This window comes from Xiphophorus hellerii, chromosome 9, assembly GCF_003331165.1.
Source record: "Xiphophorus hellerii strain 12219 chromosome 9, Xiphophorus_hellerii-4.1, whole genome shotgun sequence".
NCBI classification, from domain to species: domain Eukaryota; kingdom Metazoa; phylum Chordata; class Actinopteri; order Cyprinodontiformes; family Poeciliidae; genus Xiphophorus; species Xiphophorus hellerii.
The window spans coordinates 14,128,096-14,138,833 of NC_045680.1; the positions used below are offsets into that span (position 1 = coordinate 14,128,096).

Sequence of the window (10,738 nt, forward strand, 5' to 3'; positions counted from 1 at the left end):
TATAAACTGTCTACATGGTCCGCCTCCTATTTTGAGCAAAGTGAAACTCTCCTCCCGACTTCGTATTGCTAGGCAAAAATGAAGAAAAGAATCATAATTTATTGAAAGTTGGTAAGTGCAAATTTGTATTTCTATCCTAAGTAGAACATTGAAAACTTCACTACTATTTGTCCTCAGTAACTTGGTGTTTACCTAACAATAACCCTAACCCAGCCTAAAAAATTACCTGCCTTCTTTAACCTTGATTGAAACTAAAATAACCTCACACCTTAAACCATTACTGCTTATCCTAAAAATGTTAATCTGAACATTTAGAGCTGGACTTTGGCCCCCGTAATGCCAGTCAGTGATCGACAGGTAACTAACTTTACCAGAAAAGGCATAAAGAGGCGACATAAACAAGCCCACACTCTTCAGCACACGCACTTGTGGTTAAAATATCACTCCTTGTGGTTACAGTGGTGTTTGAACACATATTTCCAGAGTAAGGGCGTTTTCAACAGACATGGGTGTTTTCTGACACCTTTAGCTGTTGCAGGCTGTTGTCTGTTTGTTTCCTTCTGCTATATTTTCTGATTATAGCAGAAGCATTTTATGAAAAAATTCTATTTATTCATTCACTTGTTCTGCGTCAACTTATTTTAAGTGAATCATCATACTTTTTCCCCCTCACATCTCAAAAGGAGAAGTGGTGCTTGAGTGCATTGAGCGTGAATACATAGAAAAGGCTGGGCCTTCCCTCAGTGGTGGTAATGTAGGTCAAGTATGTTGCACAGTTAATAGCAAAATTTATTAGACTAAAATTTAAATTCTGTGCATTATACAGATGGGAAGCCCAAATGACTTGTGCATTTAAAATCACTTTATAGATTTAATGTTTAAGATAATTATTTCTTCAGAAAAAGAGAGCTCTGCTGTTCAATATATTTAACTGATTGGTTTTTTTTTATTAAAGATTTAAGTTAATTTAGCATTTTTTACATGGTTTTTTTTTCATCAAAGAATCATATTACAAGAGTTACAGTCTACCTTTTTCCAAATATGTTCAACTACAAGTGATTTCAAGTTTATTTCTGATGGTCGTGTGTCTCTTTGTGGAGCTTGCAGAATGCTTCATTTGTTGACTGTGAGCCTGATCTGTGTTAACATTTAAGATAAAAGCAGTTTTTGACTCTGTTCTGTTGACTGTTTTTAATTTGTGCCCTAAAAGCAGCAAAGCAACGCAGCTGTGCGACGAAGCTAAATGAAACCCTTTATCTACAGGGAGGGGCACCTTTCCATCTGATGGGAGTTCCTGTTTTTCTCTTGCACCTTCTGAGAAATACCAAGTGAAAGAAAAAAAAATATGTCCCTTTAAATTAGATGCTCCTGGAGTCCTGAAGCTGTGAGTGCAAGTGAACAGTCTTGCCACATATCCTTCAAAATATTGTGTCATGTTTCAGTTTTTTTGCAAAACATACAACTGTTTGAGGGGGTGGCAGATGTTTTGAAAGACCCTTTCCCGCAAAAGCTATTGGAGGTCAGACTAAGATAAACATCTGATGCTCAGTAAGAGTTTCCTCTGTGTATGGAAATTCACTATAAGAAATGTCATATTACTATAGTTAAAAAAAAACAACATTATGCCAGAAGGATTTTAATTTTTAATTTGTGAGTGTAAATGCTCGCAGTTGTTGTTTTAGACAATGATGATAGCACAGGACAATGGTAATCTCTCTGTTGCATGTGCAAGTGCATCTATGCATGTGTGTGCGTGCGTGTGTGTGTGCGTGGGCGTGTGTGTGTACGTGAGTGCGTTTTGGGTGGGGTGTGCGACTTTACTCACACAGGCTTATTTCCCCATCAAAAATGAGCTGCAAAAATCTGTTGACTCTCACACACACTCAGCATCAACATCATCAGCAGCCAGCGTAAGTACTCTCCATGCTTTCACATCAAGCTACACATATTAGAAATACCTGCAAAAAAATGTAAAATATAAATTAAGTTTAAACAAAAGGATCAGCTATTACATTTTTTTTGATTATAAGATTTTTTTTTGAACTAGGAATTAATCTTCAATTTTAACTTGAATTTTTCTATTTCAGTTTTTAATTAAATTTACATATATCTAATTTCCAAAAAGATGATTTGTGGCCCTAAATATATTCTAATTTATAATTTTTTTCTCAGTTTTTGTGAAAAGTGTTTTATGAAGAAAAAAGATGAACAAAAAAAATTTTGTGTAGTTTTTTTACAATTTGACAATAATTTATCAGAGCATGCTACTGCAAAGAAAAACATTTTCCAATATTCTTGATGAAAGCAGCTGCTGTGTTTCCGCCATGTGGCGATTTAAATGCCCTTGTTGCTCACTCATCCTGTGTTAACCGCAGAAAGGTGGAGATCATAGCACACATGGTAGGCATTTAAAAGATGCCTTTTAAAGTACTGTATTTTCCGCACTACAAGGCGCACCACATTATAAGGTGCACCTTCAATGAATGGCCTATTTTAAAACTTTTTTCATATATAGGCGCACCGCATTATAAGGCGCATAGAATAGACGCTAGAGTAGAGGCTGGGGTTACGTTATGCATCCATTAGATGGAACTGCGATAAAGGGAATGTCAACAAAATAGTCAGATAGGTCAGTCAAACTTTGTTAATAGATTACAAACCAGCGTTCTGACAACTCCGTTCGTTCCCAAAATGAATAAACAGCTGTTTTATTATTTTCCCCGAGGTAAAGTAAGTGACCTGGTATTTTCGTGACACAGTTTATCTTTTAACAACAGCAAGGTATAACATATAGTGGAGGGGAACTTTTCCTCGATTCAATAAACACGTAAAAAACAGTCTGATGCTGTTACGGTAAATCAAACGTTACAAACGTAAATCAAACCATTGATTGGTTCATGTTAAATTCTCTCGCTGCTGCTCTATTCCCGTGTTCTACTGCGTGACTGATCGCCTTGAACTTAAACTCTGAGTTGTAAGCGTGTCTCTTAATAGGAGCCATTTTGGGGTTTTTACACAAAACCCAGCGTGCACCGCGCACTTCTTCTTCTACGGGGGAAAATTAAGTCGGCGGCTGCTTACTGTAGTTGCGAGACCTGTTGGAGCTCAATATTGGTCCATATATAAGGCGCACCGGATTATAAGGCGCACTGTCGGCTTTTGAGAAAATTGAAGGTTTTTAGGTGCGCCTTATAGTGCGGAAAATACGGTATTCAAGCCCCTCACCGAAACATGCATCGCACAGGACCAGGAAGGTTTCTATTTTTTGCTTTAACTCCTGTATGAAATGAAGCTGATCTTACTTCTTGTTTTCTCCCTCTCAGGTGTGTGTTGTGTGCGGTTAGAGGCTCTGCTGGTTAGAGGTTGCCAATAGCCTGTTTGATCACAGGAGTTTTCTGTGCAGCTCTTGCCAGCTTGGTGGTTTAGCCTCGATTTTCATCTCTGGTTTGTCACAATGGACGTCCTCTCCTACCTGACCTCCCCGTCCTCCTGCCCCCATGTGTACCACCTACCAGCTTACCCCAGCAACAGCTCTGTGCCAAACGAAGCCACTACAGCCACAGGGACCAACCAGGTGATCCTGAGGCACTACAACCACACTGGCCGCCTGCACAACAGGACGACCTCAGCCACCCAGGCCCCCATCAGCGTCTCCATGTCCCTTTTCCTCTTTTTCAGCGTGTTTATAGTCCTGGAGAACTTCCTGGTGCTGGTGGCCGTCATCTCCCGCATCCGCCACAGCCGCCGCTGGGTTTACGTCTGCATTGCTAACATCACCCTGAGCGATCTGCTCACTGGTGCAGCCTACGTGGTCAATATCTGCATGTCCGGCAACCAGACCTTCCGCCTCACCCCGGCCCTGTGGCTCTTCAGGGAGGGCATGCTGTTCGTGGCCTTGGCAGCCTCCATCTTCAGCCTGCTGCTGATTGCGGTGGAGCGCTACACCACCATGATAAAACCTCTGCCCCAGAAGCCAACCAGGAAGACCTATCGGATCTACGGCCTGGTGGTGCTCTGCTGGATTTTGGCACTGGTGATCGGTTTCCTCCCCTTGCTGGGCTGGAACTGCGTCTGCAGCCTGGATGGATGCTCCACTCTCCTCCCGCTCTACTCCAAGAGCTACATCTTCTTCTCCCTCATCATCTTCTTCCTCATCCTGCTGACTATTGGGGTGCTTTATGGTGCCATCTACTGCCACGTACACAAGAGTGCCCAGCTGGGCCCTCAACGCAACCGCAAACGCTCCCTGGCTCTGCTGAAAACTGTGATCACCATCGTGGGGGTCTTCTTGGTCTGCTGGGGGCCGCTCTTCATGCTTTTGCTGGTGGATTTCTTCTGCGCCTCCCGCCAGTGCACCTTGCTGTTCAGCGCCGATTTCTGCATCTCCCTGGCCGTCTTCAACTCGGGCCTCAACCCCATCATCTATGCATTGGGCAGCAGCGACATGAGGAAGGCCATGGCTGAGCTACTGTGCTGCTGCTGCCTGAGGGCCGGCCTCTGTCGCCCCGACAAGTTCATTTCCAAGGAGACCAGCAGCACCTCGGAGAACAGGAGGGACAGTCTGAGGAACAGCTTCAGCAAGGCCAGGAGTCTGAGCGTGGCCTCCCCACCGCCGACCCCAAGCAAGCCTCGCAGAAAGTGCAGGCTGAGCACCACAACCAGCTGCCTGTCAGTTTCAAGTGGTTAAACCACAACGTGCTCCCCTCCCAAGCAAGCAAGACTGGTGTGCACTGACACACATCTAACCGTTTCCTTTGACTCTTGGTTTGACTGTTCACAGCACGGACGATAAGATGTTTCAAGAGAACCTTAAAAACAGGAATTTAGGTTTAAGTATGCAATGAAATGAAAACTCTCAGGGAATGATCTATTAACGAAACATTCAGTTTGTCAATGCAACTCCCACATCTAGAGAAAAACTCTTTGGATTGGATCATTTGGATGAAATTTAATGTATCTTAATGTATTTTGAATGCAGAAAATGTGATGTAATTTTGTACAAAAATATAAATAAAATTTATTTTGTGTTAAATATGTCTTGGAGTAGTAATACCGATAGACTCCTCTAGAGGGAGACACTTTATTAAAGGAGTCATGCAGATTTATACTAAAATAATAAACAATTTGAAATGAATCGACAGAAATTTTACCAGATCAGAAATTTATCTTATTTAGTAAAAATAAATAAATAATTGTTTTTATTTTGAACTAAGCCTTAGACAGACTCGTCCCATGCTGTTTGGCACTTCCTGCTTTTTTGACAGGATGACTGATGGAGGTTTCAGCTCAGGGCCCGGTCTGCGGTCCTAAGGGTACTAACAGCCAGAGCTAATTGATAAATTCATTATGACTGTCTGGCAGGCCAGAGAGATAAGCTGTAGCAGATAGTCTGCACATTCAAGTACACACAGCCGACTGTACCACATGTCTACTGCCGAGCACTGGAACAACTTGTTTTGTCTTGACTTGCAGTAACTATTTTTACAAAAGCAAAAACATGACTTTCTCACAATTCATTTCACAGGGGCAGAGCAGTCACAAGGACCGATTTAATGGCTTTAGGGGGAACTTGTTGGTCGAACATCTAAATCTTTCCGCTTTCATTGTAATGTGTTTGCTTGATTTTCTGAAGCATTAACTTGCACTCTGAGGCAGTGAGTCATTCCTCACTTCATATCTGTAGAGAAAAACACTTCACTTGTTTAGCTTTAGTCTTCCATAACACTGAGGATTCAGGGATAATGAGTAAAATCAAGATACTAATGTTTTAAGCAACTCAGATTACGTTGACTAGGATTATCTTGAGGGGTTTTGAAACTTTTGTGTCTTACTTTGTTCAGATCAACTCCTCATGGTCATCAATTAAGTACCATGTTTAAAAAAATTTTTTTTAAATTAATTTTCATGAATTATTATGGAAATTACCCCTACTGCACCTGGTAGTGGTATGAAAAACTCCACGGACGTACACAGGAAGCTCTGTAACTAAAGAGTTCAGGTTAGCTGCTGTAATAGAATCAGGGGAAATAAAAAGACTCAAATAAGAAGCCAATAACCTTTCTGGGATCAATGAATGAGCTTTGATCCGAAGGGTGCTCCTTCAAGTGCTTGTTAGTGTGAAGATCCAAACGAATGAGGCTGTGTAAGCAATCAAAAAACTCCTCTTCTGCCTGGGCGGCAAATCACTGAAAACAAAGCTCAGGAGGAAAATGGGGAAGTGAGAGGGATGAGGACACATGAGGTTGCTGCAATCAGAATCCAAAACAGATCAGGTTTAATCAGAAACCTTATCAAAGGACCGGGCAGAACTTGGTGGTCAGGAGCAGAAATGATGCTCAGAGGTCAGAAGCTTGGTAGAAAAAGTCAAGAACTAGGTAAAAAGGGAGGATCTCTGAAAGTCTAATTATCAAAATAAAAGTAGATTTGGGTTCACTTAAGTCAGCTTTTTGAGTAAAAACCACTGGATAGATGTGGTTCTATTTAATGTAAAATGAAATATTCAAAAAGCATTGTATTTTATTTGGAATAATTTTGCTCTTGATTAGAAATACAAAGACTTTATCTACATCGTCCACTTGTGCTTGAGGGCCAATTTTGTATTGCAGTCAGCAGCAGCACAAAATCAGTTCAGGAACCAAAAAACTTGTACATCACTGGTTTGCTTGATGTTAACACTTGTTAAAAGACTAGATGAACCGCTTCACCTTTTTAAACTGAATGATGTATCTTAACAGTTTGAGATCAGGATGACTAATTATGGTGGTGATTATTGAAGTTGACTATCATAAATAAATGTGTGTGGTTAATGAATCATGGTCACAAATTCACAATCCAAGGTAAACAAGGTGTCCAGCATGTTAAATGTCTCTTAACAAATTAGCAGATTGTTGCTGTAAATGCCCGGAACGTCCCAGCAGACCAGAATGCTCGTCTTATTCCCTTCCCGACAAGTTAGCGCCAGGCCCATTAGCCTCTACAGGGAGAGCGCTCTCTCAGAGAGCAGGTTTAAAAGCTCAAACATGATTCTGGGATTTTATGTTTACTGTCTAATGGCAACATGTTTTTTTTTTGTACCAAATAACAAATTAATGAAACAAATTAATTGTTTCATTAATTTGCCATTTTAGAAATATATTAAGCATCCAGTAGCTCATGAATGATTTCTGAGACTGGTAATGCCTCTGAAAAATTTGATTACCAAAAGCTATGACATAAAAAACCCTTCAAGATGCTGCAATAATTAACTGCAGCTTCCTCGTTAAGTCATGAACACTGTGTTGCAATGTATTGTTATTTGATGAGAATGTTTTAGTATCATTCACCCTCAAGAACCTGAGGTTTGAAAGGCCACAGTCACAGTTTCTTTGTGTTTCCTGTTTTCTAATTGAAAGAGCTAGGCAGCTTAGTTTTTGGATGGGTTTCTATGTGTGTTGTATTTAAATATTTTATAAAGAAAATTTCAGAATTTGGTATATGAATGTGTCAGAAAAATAAGATAGGATGTATTGATAGCATACATTTATTTCAACATCTTGTTGAATGTGTGACAAAAACACTGAGATGCTTTATAGCTTCACGAGAAAATGGGGGAAAAACTGTAAAACTTGTTTAAAAACAGATGTTGAGCAACAATTCTGCGCAAACTCTGTGCCAAACTGGTGTCAATGAAAACAGCTTGTTAAAAGGAATCATTTTAATGGCTCAAGGTCACTGTTATCATCTTTTTATGAGCTACCAATAAAGCACAATCGGGTGCTAAACTACTAAACCTGTGTTGTTTATCTCAAACCCCAAAGCTTTTTTTTTTTAGATTTCACAACCACATTTTTCTCAATTTACATATATACTCCAGATACTAAAACATTAGCTCTCTACTGCCCCATTTTTACTCTTAAAAATACAGACCTAAAGGTTTGTGCAGGTCATTGCTTGTCTTAAGTCTTAAGTTGAAATTCAAAATAGACCAAAGCAACAGTTTGTATCTTTTGATGTCAATGATGATGTCAAAGATGCTCCACACTCATTCCAATCTATCAATCTTGAGTTCAAATGGCTTGTGCAAGCTGCATGGGCTTGTCAATGTCAGTAAAGAAAATGAAATAACAATCACAACAAACAGTATTTTCCCCTGAAACACAGACTGATGTCTAAACCATCCAAAAGCAGGTATTTTTTAGGACTGGCTTACTCTAAATTCATCTTTATTTAAGGCAGAGAAAGCAAACTCATCTTTGTCTGGATGTGTGCATTTGTGCCGTCACTGTTAAACATGAGGGATAAGCTTTCTACCTACATCCCTTGGGCCTGGCACAGCTCCAGATCTGCTGCCTGATGAAAAACCAACAGCAAATTCCTGCCTTTATTAGCTCAAGGCTCAGAGACATTTGTTGTATCACATTTGACGTGTCAGAGGTTGATCCAGGGCCCTCGTTGTTGCTCTCTGCCTCTCTCTCTCCTTACAACAACAAGGCCTGTTCTTTGCTCCAAATGAGGTACGATGGGTTAATGATGGTTGCGTGCAGACATGGCTATGCCCTCAATAATTATCTCGCTGCCTCTGCCTCCAGGTGTTGCGCAGACAGCTAATGATGGGCTGTCTGAGAGCAGGAGAAGGCAGTGGGCGAGGCAACGAGAGGCGCAGAGGGCGATCGGCAGTGCGACAACTTAGTAGCACATAAGAAAATTGAAAAAGAGATAAGAAACAATACATTTCTGTGTGGCTTAGCTCATTTTAAAATTTATCAGCGTTTGTCATGAAGCAGCTTGCAGCGTTTTCACATTTTAAATTGACTTCAAAGGGTTTTTTTATTATGTCCAATAAAAATACACATTTTTATTGTAAAGTGAAATGAAAATTTGAAGCTGGTCTGAACTTGTCTTAATGTAAAAATATGAAAGCATTGAGCTCACATAACTCTGACAGCTGCTACAGAAAATCCAGAATCCACCTGTGTGTAATTTAATTTTGTTTAAAGCACGGAGGTGGCCGCATCATTCTATATGAGAGGCTTTTCTTTAGCACTGACAAGTAAGCGTGACAGAATTGGTGAGAAGATAGATGGAGTTACGTGCAGGGCGAGAGGCTGAAACAGATTTTAAGCCTGAGGTTAGCAAGGCAACAACCCTAAAGATGCAAACAGAGCTATCACTGTTCTAAAAAAAACGAAAAAGAATATCCATGCTTAGACTTGTTCAGTCAAAGTCCACACATTAACCTAATTGAAAATCTGGAGCAAGACATAAAGATTGATGCTTACTGACCCTCTCTATCAAATCTGATTGAGCTTGGACTTATTTGAAATCAACATGAGGCAAATAATTCAGCATCTCTATGTGGAAAGCTTGTAGAGCCATATATCAAGCTGTCTGGACTCATATTTTCTTCCAGTATTTTTTTAGGCGTTTTAAATGAGAATATATGTGGGGCCTTATTTTTTTCCAAATGACTAATTGCTTTTGATCTTACGTTCCAATTTTTTCTCACCCAAAACTTCAATCTTTTTGTTTTTCCAACTTTTGTATGTTTTTCAAAATAAACACACAAATGGCAAGTAATTACCAGTTGACATGAGTAGGTGTGTGCACAGTGATGACAGCAGGAAAATGAGATTCAGCCCTGGACTCCCATTGGAAATAAAGACATTAAACTTTCCAGTTAAACATCTGTGACCAAATAAGTTTATGCAATGAACACGTACTTGAGTTATATTTATCATACATCTGCAGCTATGAACACTAATCACTGTTACCACAGATGTCTTCATATATGGAGATACGTCAAGAAAGCTGATGACGTGATCCAGTTGAAATGGTATGGCTCCGCTTTTAGCTTCATCTCAGCCCAGACTAACCTCATCTGCATGCATGTAAAGGTCCGGTCTGATTAGAAGAAATGTCAGTGGCTAAATGTAACTGGGTCATTCAGACAGTAAAATCAATTGTATTGAGGAGGAAAACTGTATGGTATTTTGTTTTGACACAAGTGTTTCCAGTGCCATGCTGCTTGATTGCAGTGGAAAGACTGATCACAAACCACTTGAGCTCGTTGTAGGAAGAACGTCAAGTTTCCGAAGTGGTTGAAACTAATCCTGCAGCTCTAGAGATTGGGTTTGTATACTGTCATGTCAAGCGACTTGACTCTATAAGAACAGAAAATTACCAAGAGGAGTGGTTTAACCAGTGTGTATAAACTTTAGGGTACGTGAACTGTGAGTGACACCAACACTTGATTAAAGACATGCAGCTCATCATGCTGACAGAAAGAAAAGGAAAACCTCCCACAATGTAATAAACTACAGAAATTACAAGAATGCCTTGACTCAGATGAGTTGCATCTCAACGAGTGAAGGATTATCATTCCTTTTGCACTTGCACACACCTGCAACATGGAGCAAGAGACACCTCATAAAGATTGTATAGTTCACCGTGTGGCAGCCAGTTTATCTGAAAGGTCCAATCAGCTGCCAGGATGATAAATAATGCAACAGTGTCCTATTTAACTAACTCACTAAAAAGTTTCCAGCAAATATCTATTTATCTTGACATCAATACATCTTATTGTCCAACAAGATTTGTCCAAATCAGTATGAAGTTCCTGCAGTATCCAGCTATGGCTTCTGCCAGACACCTTTATCTGCTGGAGGGGCAAACATGTCCAATACAGTTCTAGTGTTTGGTGTGAGGCCTAACTTTACAGAAAACTTGTTCTCCTGCTTCATAAATTCAGTGCTTTGTTTTG

General features: G+C 40.1%; 1 protein-coding gene across 1 annotated transcript; it reads left to right on the forward strand.

The window, feature by feature from the left end:
* Nucleotides 1–1,667: 1,667 nt before the first annotated feature.
* s1pr4 (sphingosine-1-phosphate receptor 4) lies at nt 1,668–5,032 on the forward strand. The gene is made up of 2 exons (XM_032571116.1): nt 1,668–1,910; nt 3,324–5,032. The coding sequence occupies exon 2, from the start codon at nt 3,455–3,457 to the stop codon at nt 4,685–4,687; it is 1,233 nt and encodes a 410-aa protein (XP_032427007.1). The 5' UTR covers nt 1,668–1,910; nt 3,324–3,454; the 3' UTR covers nt 4,688–5,032.
* The last annotated feature ends 5,706 nt before the right edge of the window (nt 5,033–10,738 follow it).